Source organism: Gallus gallus, chromosome 2 (assembly GCF_016699485.2).
Source record: "Gallus gallus isolate bGalGal1 chromosome 2, bGalGal1.mat.broiler.GRCg7b, whole genome shotgun sequence".
Taxonomy (NCBI): domain Eukaryota; kingdom Metazoa; phylum Chordata; class Aves; order Galliformes; family Phasianidae; genus Gallus; species Gallus gallus.
The window spans coordinates 81407946-81423180 of record NC_052533.1 but is presented as its reverse complement, the minus strand read 5'-3'; the positions used below and the strand labels follow the sequence as shown (position 1 = coordinate 81423180).

Here is a 15235-nt window from a genome sequence, read left to right as displayed (position 1 = left end):
GAAAGGCCCGGTGAGAAATACGGTGGTGATTGAGAGTCCCTGCCTGAAGAAGTGGCAGGTCAAGTCTGCGGCTGCAGCGAGTGCCTGAGTCTGTTGGTGCCGGAGAAGGGAGGCGGGAACTGCAGGTGCGTGAGGTGCGAGCAGGTGGATGATCTGCTCAGTGTGGTGGCTGCACTCCAGGAGGAGGTTGAGAGGTTAGGGAGTATCAGAGTGTGAGCAGGAGACAGACTCGTGGTGTAACTCTCTGCGAGACAGACATGGGGGCAATACTCACCAGGCAGCGGTGGACCCCCTGCCCTGCCATTGCCGAGCAGAGCAAGGCAGTTTGAGAGAAGAGGAGGAGTGGAAATGGCTCCCAGCTCGGCGATGTAGGCAACCCCCATCCCGGCCAACTTGGGTTCCCCAGGTGCCTCTGCGAAATCGGTGTGAGCAACTCGAGGGAGAGGTGTGTCAGGGTGCGGTGGAAGGTGCACCTGCGAGCAGTTGACCCCACGCCTCAAGACTGCCTCCACCCGGAAGGAAAGAAGGGTGGCTGTCATAGGCAGCTCCCTGCTGAGAGGAACGGGGGGCCCTGTAATGTTGGCCTGACCCTACCGGTAGGGAGGTGTGCTGCCTCCCTGGGGTGCGGGCCAGGGACATTTCTGGGAAACTTCCTGGTCTGATTGGCCCCTCTGGTTATCACCCCTTATTGATAGTTCAGGCCGGCAGTGATGAAGTCGCTGAGAAAAGCCTGAGGACTATGAAAAAAGACTTCAGGGGACTGGGGCGGGTAGTTGATGGAGCGGGCGTGCAGGAGACTTTTTCTCCTGTCCCTTCAGTGGCAGGGAAGGGTACCAAGAAGGTCAGGAAACCCCCCTCATAAGTAAATGGCGTAGAGGTTGGTGCAAACAGAAGAATGTTGGTTTCTTTGACCATGGGGTAATTTACTCGGCACCTGGCATGATGGCTGCAGGTGGAAACTCACCTGTCTCCTAGGGGTGTAGAAGGGTCCCAGCCCAGGAACTGGCGGGACCCTTCATTGAAAGGTCTTTAAACCAGGTGTTACGGGGGAAGGGGGCAAAATGAGGGCCACCGGGGTTGAGCAGGTAGTTGGAGGGTTCTTAGTGAACTCGGTGGATGAAGAGGGTGGAGTACAAAGGGATGGAGAAGGACGGGGGGATGCTGTTGCTCTAGGGGATCCTCTAGCAAGGCGGTGAGACAGAAGGCCCAGCTGAAGCGCCTTTGTAGCAATGCACGCAGCGTGGGAAATAAGGAGGAGGAGTTGGAAACTGCGATGCACTTGAAAAGTTCTGATCTTGTTGCTATTGCTGTTGAGCATGCCTTGGTATCCTGGGCTCCATCAGAAGAGGAGCGGCCAGCAGGGACAGGGAGGTGATTGTCCCTCTCTACTCTGCCCTCGTGAGGCCCCATCTGGAGTACTGCGTCCAGGTCCAGGGCCGCCAATACAAGAAAGACGGGGAGCTGTTGGAGAGGACCCAGAGGAGGGCCACAGTGATGATCAGAGGGCTGGAGCACCTCCCCTACGAAGACAGGCTGAGGGAGCTGGGCTTGTTCAGCCTGGAGAAGCGAAGGCTGAGAGGTGACGTCATTGTAGCTAGCCTTCCAGTACCTGAAGGGAGCCTATGAGCAGGAGGGAAGTCACCTCTTTGCACGGGTAGATAATGGCAGGACGAGGGGAAATGGTTTTAAGTTGAGGGAGGGAAGATTTAGGTTGGATATGTGGAGGAAGTTCTTTACAGAGAAAGTGGGGAGGCGCTGGCACAGGCTGCCCAGAGATGTTGTGGATGCCCCGTCCCTGGAGGTGTTCAAGGCCAGGTTGGATGGGGCCCTGGGCAGTCCGGTCTAGTATTAGATATGGAGGTCGGTAGCCCTGCATGCGGCAAGGGGGCTGGAGCTTGATGACCCTTGAGGTCTCTTCCAACCCAAGCTATCCTATGATTCTGTGATCCCCATGCTCTTCCCCTGTGGGCTACTTGTAAATTTGCAGTGGCGTGCCTTGTCATCTTTTGAAAAGCAGCAACTTTTATTCATGTATGCGCATGGAAATGGTCACGAGCAGGAAGAACTGCGTGCAGTTTTTTCCTGTTGGTGTTTTCTACAGGAACCGCCATTTGCAGTCCCTCACGTCTGCTTGTGCCATGGCTGTAATGCAACGCTGTGTGACATAAAGAGCATCAAAAGTAGGGACTGAAAAAGGCGGCCTGTAGCTCCCAGCCTGTCCCCCTTCAGCGGGATCCTACCAAGCAGGCTGCTTGGCAGGAGGTGCTGTGGTCTTGTAGGATCTTTCCTCCTGCCGGCAGGAGGTGCAAAACCTGTTCCCTGTCAGGCTGGGCTGTTCCTCAAAACATGGCGCTGCCTCCTCTGCGGTGACATCACTGACCACTGTGAAGTCACAATGGGCCCTCAGCCCAGAGGCAGCTTGTCCCCACGCCTCCGGCACTCTCGGTCCTGACAGCACAGCTGTTGGAGAGGGTTTGGCTCACTGCTTAGGGAGCTGCGTGTTTTGTTCCTTGTGCTGCAAGGAAATGGAGCAACAAGGACACGGCGAGCGGGGGAACTGGTAAGGATATGGTTCCTTCACAAGCTTTAAACATCTGTTGCTCCGTAGTGCAGCAGTATAGTGAAGCATACTGCCTGCTTCACCAGTCTTCCCCACACTTCTCCTTCCTCCTTCGTAGGCAAACTAAGGTTTGGAAGACAGTTGCCCTGGTGCTGGTCACAGTGGCTGTGGCGTCCTTCGGTGAGTGTCTGTAGAGCTCTGACTTGAGGATGCTTCTTTTGGAAGCCCCCAGTGCTTTGTTTTGCCCAGGGTTAGGGTTAGGGGAGTGGGCAGCCCAAGGCAGAACCCCAAGTGTTTATAGAGATGATTTATTGAGAGCTTTGTGGAATTCCTGACAGGTGTTTATTGCGTCGGAGGTCTTGTTGAAGGTATAAAGACAACAGCGGGAGTGACTGCAAGGTAAAAAGCCATCTCCCTTAGGCTAGACCCTTCTTTAAAGGAGTTCTGCCCCTTGTCCATGACCGCTCGTTACCCGACTCCGACTTCCCTGGCGCAGTGCCCCGAGCTTCTCCCATTTCCCGTTCTCCTCTCTCAGCTTTTCTTTCAAACTGCTCTAGCTCCACGTCCATTAGTTCCCCCCGAGTTACCCAGGAAGCCTGGAAGCACCTTCTCGGTCGGGAGCTCTTGGAGCTGGCCAACCAGAATTGTCACCTCCCTCTTAAATCTTGGTGACCCCGTCATCACGCAGAGTGAGGCTCGTTCACTGCCTCAGTCCCACAGCTTGGGAGAAGACAGCTGCGTACACTCTCTCCATCACCTGCTGTCTCTAGGCTGGTGCGCCGTGATGGGGAAATTGTGAGCCTTGATGAAGAGCTTGCTAAGGTCCAGCGGCAGCTTCATGTCCTGCAGTGGAGAGCGAGGGACATCACCGAGCGTGCTCTCCACGAAGCCCTGAGGAGAACTGAGCTCCCAGGCTTTACAGGCGAGGTAAGAGGCCACTGCAGATAGCTCTGCTAAGAGAGTTCTTTCCCCACTCTGGCATTATATCTTGCCAGATATTATATATCACAGCCAGCTAAAAGTCTTGTCCTGCAGGAGGAAACGCTCGTGCATTGCCCCTGGTCCTTTCTTTTGTTGCTCCGGAGTTCTTGTAGGGGAAAGGAATGTGCTGTGGTGGGAATTTCAGACGCCTCAGTCATTTCTTGCTCTCTGTCAGGATCTCGGGTGATCCTGAGGGGAGGACTGGAAAGAAAGAGCGGTCTCAGCAGTCCATACCTGCACCTGCTGCTGTGCGTGAGGTGGCAGGTTCCCCTGGAAGACCTGTAAGCCAGCAGCCTGAGTTGAGACTGGGAGCCCTGGGTTCCTGGGGCCTGTGCCGATCCACGGGCACTGCTGTGTTTCAGCCTCCCCGTGGGGCATCCAGTCTGCAAGCTGTTCTGGTTTCAGAGCCCCTGCTCCCTGGATACCGTCTCTTTTGGTGGCTTGAACTCGCACGGCCCCTGGTCTGCCTGAAGCCTGAGCTGACGATGGCCCGTGCTGGGAATGTCCAAGGCCATGTTAGCCTGAGGCCTGGCATCAGTTCCCTCTGCATTTTGCCTTTCTTCCCCATTGCAGTAGGCGAGCTGTGTCTTCCGCTTTAAGTTAACTCTCTGTGTACGGCTGGACTGCAGCTGTTGTGGTGACCTCTGGGCAATCCCTGCCTTGTGCCTGACTCGAGCCCCATCTCCTGGCCAGGAGTCAGTGCTGTCAGTGCTGCCTGTCTGTCGTGGGGCATCTCAACAGGAAAAGCCCCTTCCTGCTGCATCCGTGTCCGGTGCACCGGAGGCAGCAGCCTCTCCATTCCCATGCCAGATGGTCATAGGAGAGCTCTGGAGGTTCCCAGGCAACTCCAGTGTTCCTTACATCCAAGTGGAGCAGCCGAGTTTGCTTTGGCAGGCTTTGCAGGGGAGCTGGGAGGCAACTCTTTGCCCTGTTCTCTTCCTTCTGACGAGCACTCTCCTTTGTCTTTCTTCCCAGGCTGTTCAAAAGATCATTCACCAAGTACTGGAGAAGCTGGAAGAAAGCCCATTCCAGATGACCAATTATGCCAGCAAAACTTCAGGTGAACTGTAGAAACAAACAGACCACACGTGCTGGTTCCAAAGCGCTTCTTGTCCAGTTGGACAGGACGGGCATTTGAGCAGTGGCAGGGGGGAAGGGGTGAGGAGTGAATGGCCAGTGTGTGCCCTGAGAATGTGCTTGCTGGGAGAGTCTTCGGTGGGCTGGAGCACGTCTGAAAAGCACTACACCTACTTGGTGGTGTTTGTCACGGGATTGCTCAGCTGGCTGGCAGTTTGTGCGGCCCCTTAGGATAGTTGGGTCAGTCCCTGCATTGTGTTGCAGAGGGCTATTGCAAGTGAGAACGTGGGGAATGTCACTGTGGGGGATGTAGGACTGCTTAGAAGCTCTTTTCAAGAGGACAGTGCAAAGGCAGCCGGCATCTCGGTGCGGCTGCTCATGCAGAAAACAATGTCAGCAGCCCTTGATTCCTCTTGGCCTCGCTTGACCATTGTGCCCGTGTTTTACTTTGCAGGCGCCGCTATCGTTCGTTCCAAGACTTCTCCCTCCTGGATTGGAAGTGGGCGAGTCTTTTGGCAGTCGCTGCCTCTGGTGGCTTATATGAGGCCTCCTGAGGTGATTCTGGAGGTAAGAACACCGAGAAACAGGGAGAAGAATGGTGCGGGGCGGAGGGGGCCAAACGCCCTACTGGGGGTTGCCTTTACCCTTGTCCTCGCATCTCAGCTTTCTTTACCTGTGGCCTTCTTGCGAGGACCCACTCCCCTCCTGTGTATCCCAGCTCACCGCCACGCACGTATGCCTCCTGTGCTTCAGAGCAGAGCTGATGGGCCAATACGCATCTAGAGCCCCTGATGCTGGGGCAGGAATTTCAGCCAGGACGCTCTTTTGCACATGAACACTGTTCCTTCTTCTCCTCTGTTTAGCCTGACAATCATCCAGGTAACTGCTGGCCCTTCCCAGGAAGTCAAGGGCACGTCTTCATCAAGTTGCCTGTGGCCGTCTTCCCCACGGCAGTTACGATAAACCACGGGGTTCCAGCAGCAGCATACCATGCAGACAGCATCTCCAGTGCTCCAAAGGACTTTGCTGTCTATGTAAGTGATTCCTCTGGGTTGTGGATAGGGGGGGGGGGGGGGGGCTGCATAGTTTTGATGCGGGGGGTATTTGCAGACCCAAGAGGGAGCAGCGTGCAGTTCCTCCCTGCCTGGGAGGAGAAACAAGCTCCTCAGAGTTGCTCCATTTCCACAGCGTTCCTCTTTGTCCAAGATAGCACAGCAAAGAAAGTTTCCCGCTCTTGGGGCGAGTTGGTAGTTTGAGCGGCGGAGGGACAGGGAAGTGGCACAGTGGATGGTCCTCGACCACCTTTGCTTCCAGTCCCTGTGGGGCTCTGGGATCCTGTGCCGGCAGCGCATCCCACTGTTCTGTCTTCTCCACCCCTGTCTTTCTGTAGGGCCTGCAGGAGGAAGATGATGAGACAGGAACGTTGCTGGGAGAGTTCATCTTCATGCCAGGCCAGGCTCCCGGTCAGACCTTCCAGCTGAAGGTACAGTGACAAAGAGGGGCGTGAAGCGTGGGAGAGGAGGACTGCGGTTGGCTGGGGAGAAGCTTCCAAGCAAGCCAGAGGCGTATGGGGGCCCTCTGGCATTTCTGCTGCTGCCACTTACTAACTGCATATGCCTGGAGTGCTGTGCTGTTCCTGTTTCCTTCTGGTTTTTTAAGCTGCAGTGCTGCTTCAGATTTTAGCACTCCTAGGCTCCAGCTACACTTGCAGCAGAATTCACCATGACCAAGTAGCTTCCAATTGCACACAAGCGGCTGCCTCACGTAGTATGCAATACTGTTGGCGTGCTACTTTCACGCTGGGCATGTGTGGCATTCCAAGGATTGTGCTGATGTCGGCAACAGGCAGCATAAGGGAGGCCATTCTGCTTGGGTGACATTCTAGGGAAGGCAATGAGAGTAACGTCCCTGCGTCTTCTGTGCAGGAACACGCACTCAAAGCAAGTGCAAAGAACTTTTCTTTAAAACTCATGTGACCAAAGAGGTGGAGCAGGGCAAGAAATGTCTTGATTGTGCCATGGCAGCATATCAGCGTGTCAAAAGACCTAGTAAGGCAGCCTGAAGGAAGGTGCTGCACGAGTGTGTCGCTGCCGCATTGTCAGTGGTCACAGAGAAGAGAGGAAAACTCAATTCATTTCTTCTTCTCCTTGCAGAACGAGCACTCTGCGTTCATCAAGTACGTAAGGCTGCAAGTGCTGAGCAACTGGGGCCACCCGGAGTACACCTGTGTGTATCAATTCAGGCTCCACGGCGATCCAGCCCCTGATGGTGACGCGAGGGGAAAGCTATCTGCCTAGGGGAATGCTGGCTGGCTTACTTCTCAATAAATTACTTTAATATTTCTCACGCTGAGTCTCTTTTGTCCATCGGAGTAACTGTTAAGAGATGTCCCTGTCTTTATCTCGACCCACGAGCTTTCCCATCCCCTGTTCTCCTGCTCTCCTGTTGGGGTGGAGGAGGGAGTGAGCGGCCTGGTGGGAGTCGGGCCCTTGTCTAAGGCTAGGCCAGCACAAACGCATATTAGGCTAAAACCTGCACAGGAGTTGAATGAACAGAGGTACGTCTGAGAGCATCGTGGACAAGAAGTTAAGCTGAGAATACCAAGCATCTGTGTTTGTCCTTGCGGTTTCCGGGCTTCAGGAGAGCCAAAGAATCTTTTAGGTTGCAAAAAGGCCTTGAAGATCGCCCACCCCAACCGTGTACTTCTGTATTTTCGTTACTTAGCAGGAGGCCAGCCCGGTCCTTTGGCACGCAAGACAAACGCTCCAGTGCGTGCAACCATTTTCTTGAAGCCATTCAGTACTCCCGGCTGAATAGCAGTGTACTGAATCCTGCCCCACTTATACTGGCTAGGTGGTCGGCTGGCAAAGTGGGACAAGATCTGCCTGCCTGGCAGAGCTCGGGGAGCTGTGATCCACAGTGCAGAGTCCGGTTGAAAGCCTGTAGCTAGTGCTGTTCCCCAGGGATCGGTACGGGGTCAGCTGTTGCTCGGTATCTTCATCGGTGACCTTTATGAAGGGCTAGAATGTGCCCTCAGCACATCGCTTTGCTGATGCCACGAGTTTGGGAGGAGTGGCTGACACATCGGCAGGCAGAGATGTTGTGGATGCCCCTTCCCTGGTTGGGGGTCTGTTGGGTGTTTTCAAGGCCTGGTTGGATGGGGCCCCGGGCAGCCTGGTGTAGTATTTCATGTGGAGGTTGATGGCCCTGCCAGTGGCAGCAGGGTTGGAGGTTCATGATCCTTGAGGTCCCTTCCAACCTGGGCCATTCTGTGATTCTGTGTGATTCTGTGAATTCTACACATATTGTTTAATTTCCTCAGAACTCCACACTGAGTCTCTGTGATAACAGAACCTTAGAAAGCCTGTGGACCCTGAATATAATCCAAATTAAGTCCACTTGGGATTCATTAACCCTTTAATGGAAAGTTGTCTCCTGTTCTGTAACATTCTTTTAGCCTACCTAGAATCTGCAACCGAGCATGGGTACACAGGCTGTATTTTTTCATTGTCATGCACTGAATTAGTACAGTAGTTTTGCCTTCATTGGCAAAACACTTCTTTCTTGTCTTGATCTTTCCTGCCTGTGAAAAGAAACTGTTTTGAAGAAAGTGAGTTTGGCAGCAGAGTCTGAACAAAATGTAAGACTATAATCATAGTCAATCAGTCAAAAAATTCTTCCCACACATAGCATCAGGATGACCTTAATGTTAATATTGTTTACACAAGTATTACTGGGGAACTGTTTTAAATTCCTAATGTCGCAGTGATGAGAATTTTTTTATAATTTGCTGTTATAGAATGTTATAGACATTCTATTGTTTTTTTTTCTCCTTTGTTCTTTCTTCTTTTCTTTTCTTTTCTTTTCTTTTCTTTTCTTTTCTTTTCTTTTCTTTTCTTTTCTTTTCTTTTCTTTTCTTTTCTTTTCTTTTCTTTTCTTTTCTTTTCTTTTCTTTTCTTTTCTTTTCTTTTCTTTTCTTTTCTTTTCTTTTCTTTTCTTTTCTTTTCTTTTCTTTTCTTTTCTTTTCTTTTCTTTTCTTTTCTCTTTTTTTTTGGAATTCGGAACTCTCTTTCATACTCTCTGAATATATTTTTTAGTGTAATATATCATCTGAGCCTCTACACGTTACACAGTCTTTGTACTTCTCCCATCATTCTGCAAATATTAGGTACCTTTTTACAGCTACTTCATGCTGAATTCAAAATTCATAAGTGTTGACAATCATACCTTCAAAATTAATGCTAATATTTACTCATTTTTACCAAAGCTACTACTTTAAGCATTTTTAAGTTGCTTTTCTTGGAGCCACCTTACAAAGTTGTTTGCAACCATCGTCTGATCAGCTGCTTTACAGAGATCACTTTCCTCTGTTATTTTCAACTTCTTCTTCATGTCTGTATCAAAGCGTACTGCTATTCATCCATAAATGCATGTCCTTACATACAGAACCAAACTTTGTAGGACAATTTTCTAGCTTTCATAACGATCAGTTCTTACTGAATATTTTCCATGTTGATGATAACTTCCAACATCCGTAAAGTAACATTCCTTTTTTCTTTACAGAGCTGTCAATGAAAACCTTAAATAGGGTAATCTCCATCATGAGTCGTATTATGACTGGTCTTCTGTGGCCAAATTTTTATCCGTTTTAAAATTCTTGAAACAGCTGATATTACTCAAAGGAGTATAACAATGCATTATGACAGTGACCATAACTCAGTCTCTGTGCTGAATTCTGTTTCCACCTCAAGTTTATTTTAAGGTCAAATTATATATCTTTAAATTCAGAGAAAGATCTAAAAGCTGAAATGAGCAATTTTTATACGCTTGAGCCTTGTCATATGAATAAAATAAATAATAAAAATAAAATAGTAACATTTAATACAATAAAATAAAAATAAAATGGTATCTGCACTTCCTATGCAACCAGAGGAAGGATTTAAGATAAGAGGATTTAAGTAGAAATTGTCTGTGGTTGCCAATATGAGGTAGCAGCCACCTGTTATCATTAAACTGTATTTCAGGGACCAAGTACCTTACACCAGGATACAGCAAAGTGTGTTCTTCTGTTAAGGGCTGAGTCTTAAGACATTTGTGAAGGTAGTTACTGGATCTTGGAAAACAGAGAGGGAGCTTTTCTCAAAGACTGTTGCCATTGCACTCTTGCATCCAACAGCAAGACGATCATGTAATAACTGACAGCTTGGGCTGTCTAGATTCTCTCCATCTGTTTTTGGTGACCAATGAACTGTGCTGTTGGTTGAATATTTGTTATGACTTCTGGTATTATGCTGTGACATGTTTTCATTAGCATTTTTAAATGAATGATTAAATGCTCATAATGTATCTTCCTAAACAGGAAGTATCCAATATAACAAGCCATTTTAAAGGTAATGGAGGAGATGGAAGAATCACATTTAAACATGTAACATAAGCTTTGAAATAAATGGTTGTTTAATCAGTGACTTCACTTAATAACACATTGATAGATCTTTTTTGTTCCAGCTTAATGATAGTATTTATAATTTTTATGTAGATCAGTGCTCCTTAATCTCAAAAGGTTAAGATAACATATAGCAATATAACTTTTTAAAATAAATGCAATTGAAATTTGAAAGAGATGCAAAATAATATATATGTAGGTCACTCCAAAAGTAATACCTCCTATTTATTTCCATGGAAACGACTACAGATACAAAGAGAACAGTAATAATATTTAATAGAGCAAATTCTCAGCTACAACGTATTATTTTTCAACATAGTCACCACCTTTAGCAATGCATTTTTGCCAGAAATGGACAAGAGTTTGCATATCATGCTTGTAAAAATTTGCAGGGCCATCCCAGAACATACTGCTGTCACCACTACTGAAATGTACCACCCACCACCTCACTGTGCTCATATCCACTGTTTGCTCTCCATAAATGTTCAGCAAGCATCAGTGAATGCCAAAGAGTACCATATCTTTTTGCATGGGGGAATTCAATGCCACATCTTTACTTCATACACATTTCCATGTTTTAGATATCATTTGGCAGGCTGCTCCTCTCCTGCCATCTTTCACACAGCAATAAAATGTAACAGAATATTGTTGGGAAGGTTCAGTCCCTACTGCCATACCACTACCATCCACCTCTGATGTTGTAATAAAACAGGAGGCATTACTTTCAGAGCATCTCCTGTATTAATTTAAACTCAGACAACTCTTTCTCATTCAAATAGATGCTTTTAATATAATCAAATAAATTTCAGTACTGAATTTATATTTTTCATACTTGCACTTTGCAATATATCATTCACAACTTGTTGCCCAAGTGTTCTTGAGGGTTATTGGTGTTGTAAGTGAAGTATATAAAACTGAAGAGGCTGTGAACCCCTCACAAGATATACAGTGGAAATTAAGGGAATTTGCAAAATCAGCTTTGTGTGATATTATAGATAAGGCAAATCTGGTGCCTGATAGAAAAATATCCATAGGAGCATAGTTTATTGTATTCTTAACAGAAATGTTGTAGGAAAAAACTTGGAGCACTCCCACAGAATTAAAAAATGGTAACACTATAGATATGGGAAAATGCAGAGAGAAATCAATACCAAATACTATTTGCTTGTCCTCCCCAAAAGGTCTGAAAGAAATGTATTTGGCTAATAGGGCTTTGGCATCATCTTGATAAGAATAAAGAATCCCCTTAGTGTAGTAAAGTATTTATTATAGTGGATTAGCCCCAAGATTTAAGAGCCCATTACCTGAAGAGTAAAAAATAAAATAGAAATGGAGGATAATGTCACGGGTGAAACTGAAACCTAGTGAGGTTTTTTCTCCTATCCAAGCCCTATGATATTACGTACCCAAATGTTGCAAAATTAAGATGTTCACAGGGCCGAAAAAGCCAATATTCAGAACTATGAAAGATGTATCATCAGGGATGTTTAAAACTTATCCAGTTGTATCAAATCATGCACAATATATTAGAAGAGATTAGATTTAATTGTTCAATTTTGCTTTGAAATAAAAAGAAGATAAATGTATCTGAGCTCTGTCAAAAGACTGAATGGTTGAATATCACTCATACGCCAGAACTTGAAAGTTTGAATGTTTCTCAGAACTTAAGAAGCTCTTACAACTAAATTGGAACTCATAACCCTGTTACTGGCTTCTAAAGACAAAGCTTAAATATCTCTTGAATAACAGATGAGACCTTCTGTAAATTTCTTTGCACATCTCAGAATGGAGAAGGGGCTCAGTTTCAGCATCACAAACATGAACATGTGCTTTTTGTTTGAGTAAGCCTTCGTTTGAATTCCAGTTGAATAATGTTTGGGAACACCAGGAACATAACGTAAGTGCCTTTTTGTCTGGTTTGAAAACAGCATTACAAATAATCAATACAAAATGCATTTCTGGCAAATTTTTGTGTAAAAAAATCTACATTAAAGTGCCTGTAAAAAGGATTTGTATCTTAGAGAGCCTATTAATTTGGAAGATTCCCTCACTTAAGATACGGAAATTTCTTAGAATTGATGAAATTGTTAAGGACAGTAGTTAATGAAAAGGACTAGTTTTGACTCATTTAATGCCAATACCATGTAAAAAAAAGAGTGAAATCTTTCACACACAAGTCCATTAAATGCACACAGTATGCTACCACATCTCTAGGAGTTAGAGACATCTTTTTACTCTTACTTCCTAAGTGCTGTACAATAATGTAGGATGTTTGTGATCCTTACATAACTACTCTAAAATTTCAGAGGAAATGTGTCAGTTTTTCTCTCTGTCCTTTCAACACTGCCAACATCTCAATATTATGGCAGATTCAGAATTAGTAGGATTAACATTTCCTCACCCTGGATGAATAAACCTTTACGAAACACAATTTTCCATTCATCTTCGCCAGTAACGTGAGTTTTTGACTCTTCCCTGTGCAGAATGTCTACCCTAATTTTCACTTTCTAACAAGTCATTATCTTCTCAAAGTAAAGCCTTGTTGTTGTTGTTGTTGTTGTTGTTGTTGTTCCTTAAAAAGAGAATAAAATGCTTATACTCATAGAAAGAAATGCTCTTTGGAGCTCATGAAACATCTATACCACAAGAAAGAAAAGGTGTATAGTTGAGAGAATAAAACTAGAAAGTGAAAAAAAAAATTACATTAACATCAGCAAAACTTTTTGAAAAAGATATCCATTTGTTTCACTGCATTTAAAAGTAATTTTCCACCTGTACAATATTTATCATTGAAACTTCTTATCACTAAAGGGTACAAGGAATCCTGCTTGATGCTGGTACTCTTCTTTTAATCTATGAGGTTTTGATCATTCCGTGTTTTCATCATTCCTACCAGCATTCAAAAGAATGTATTTCTAATATTCAAATTCTCCCATTTAACTGTATTGGAGAATAATTCTGTTTAGGGATAGTACTTTAACAGAGAATAAATTCACAAAAAGTTTAGTGATTTCAGAAATCCTTACTAAATAAGTAATTCCTGAAAACTGCTGTTTTAATTTGTGAATAAATTGTCTGGAGAATATTGTTGTAATGAGAGTTATAGCAAATCTGGGGCAAGAACATTATCTTCCTGCTCAGGTATAAAATATAGTGTTAACCCTGCACAAGGGAGGAGGGTCAGAACCAAGCCATTCTATGACAGTATGCTATATCCCTGGAGTTAGTGTGTGAAGTGTGCGCACTTCATAAAAAACACTAATGTTCATTAAAAGTGCTTAACAAAGATTTGAGATTTTATCTGAGGCAAAAAAAATTTCTTATATGTGGTATCGGTGAACACACTTTTCTCAGGCTGGTCCTTAGTTTTAAATCACACTTTTTTTTTCGTCTAAGTTGCAGGTAATTTCTTAAAATGAACTTAAATTATAGATTTAAAAATAAAATATCAATTAATATCAATCAATAAGATTTGTTAGAAACACATGACTATTTAAAACATTATAAAACAGAAACAAAATTAGTTAAAGAAATCACATCATAGACGTTTTTTTCAAGTTTTCAGTTCTTTTTCTTGCATTTACATTTTTTTTTTTATCACAACAGGTTGCAGTGTCTAATGCTGAAGATTTGATGTGCAGATTTTCAAAAGCACATAGGAACTATATTCTCACAGAATAAACTCGAGCTCTTAAAACATTTATTTTCGCTTGAAATCCCAACTGTAGTCTTCAGTAAGCCAATTTTCAAAAGGCCTTATGAGACTAAACTACTACCTGAAAATTGCAAACATGCTATCAGTCAGGACATTTGGAATGTAACGTCACAGAATTCAACTTAAGGTGCAGAGGATGCATATTTTTTGGAGATGAAGTTACTTCCTTCAAAAGTAACCTGTACATCTGAACCTATAAGCCACATGAGAGTAGAGAAACAATTGTTGACTATTCTTCAGTTAGGATCAAGGAAACTAGAGTAGCACACAACATTAAAGAAACATTTTCTAGTAGAACACACACCACTCTAATAGTTTCTTAGCACTTTAAACTTCACCTCCTCTGCTTTCTGGTGTTTTTACGCCCTGACTTTTTGCCTTTTCCATCCATGCTCCAGTAGGCAAACAATTTACTTAGGAAAAATTATACAGAGTGAATAGGATTTTGCTTAAGCTACAGTGCACAGATGTTTCAAACATTTTGTACTTCAATTACTATAAAATCAGCCTCCCTGTAGGGAGCATATCCTCACTGGATCAAAGCTTCAGTAGGTTTAAAGAAGGAAGAATATCCTTAAGAAATGTCCCTCTGAGCTAGAAAATTACAAAGTTATTTCCAATGGATCTATTTCAGAGCAGTTACTGATGCACCTTGTGTTGCTATATCCTCCCATATTAAGAAAAGATCATACATTATCCTTGTTTAAACAGTCTAAAGGTCTGTACATTGAAAGTCAGACTACTGAAACTAAACTATAAGAGTATACACAGATAACAGCACTGATGGATTTTTAATGTTAATTTGTACAAAATGTATCCCAGCTAAATGACTTGTTTGATAGCTTTTAAATCTGCTTCAATTCTCTTTTCCTCACTGTAGCACTACCATTCTCTTTTTGCATAAGAGTGAAAACAAGAAGGGATATACATTCAGTGCATATGAAATCCTGGCCTATCCTCCAGGATCCTACAAGCCAGGATAACAAACTCATTTTTCACTGGGGCCAGAAATGAGGTGTGGGTTACTGACTCCATGGACGAACAAGGAATTCAAAATCTCAGGTAAGTCAAGGACCTGAGAAAAATTTGTTTTGCGAGGGAAAGAGGGGTTCCCACAACTCCACAGCTTGTTTTAACCAAGAAGGATGCTGCATTACTGGTTTTTTTTAAAGCAGTTTTTAAAGAAGCCTTGTAAGGAATACGCCATTTAATTTCCTGAATTAAATTTGATAATAAATTTAATACTAAAGTTATATAAATAATATTTAGATTATAATATCGTTTTATATTTAAATTATTTAAAAAATGATGATAAATTTGCATACCTGTACTCCAGTACTAACTTTTTACTGTCTTATTTGAAACTTTAATGATGAATTAAAGTGTGGTTTAATATTTGCTATAAGTCCTACTCTCATGATGTTGTTTTTCATTTTCATGTATTACAAGACAATGCATT

At 44.5% G+C, this 15235-nt stretch overlaps 1 protein-coding gene and 1 non-coding gene across 2 annotated transcripts; both read left to right on the top strand.

Moving 5' to 3' along the window:
• Positions 1 to 1451: 1451 nt before the first annotated feature.
• On the top strand, positions 1452 to 6964 carry LOC770839 (SUN domain-containing protein 3-like). Its single transcript, XM_015282311.3, has 9 exons — positions 1452 to 2560; positions 2679 to 2740; positions 2899 to 2959; positions 3331 to 3487; positions 4517 to 4601; positions 5073 to 5185; positions 5482 to 5652; positions 6009 to 6101; positions 6772 to 6964. The coding sequence occupies exons 1-9, from the start codon at positions 2526 to 2528 to the stop codon at positions 6913 to 6915; spliced, it is 921 nt and encodes a 306-aa protein (XP_015137797.2). The 5' UTR covers positions 1452 to 2525; the 3' UTR covers positions 6916 to 6964.
• MIR6562 (microRNA 6562) lies at positions 3628 to 3737 on the top strand. The gene has a single exon (NR_105591.3). It is a non-coding gene; the product is annotated as a microRNA 6562 (primary transcript).
• Positions 6965 to 15235: the final 8271 nt, after the last annotated feature.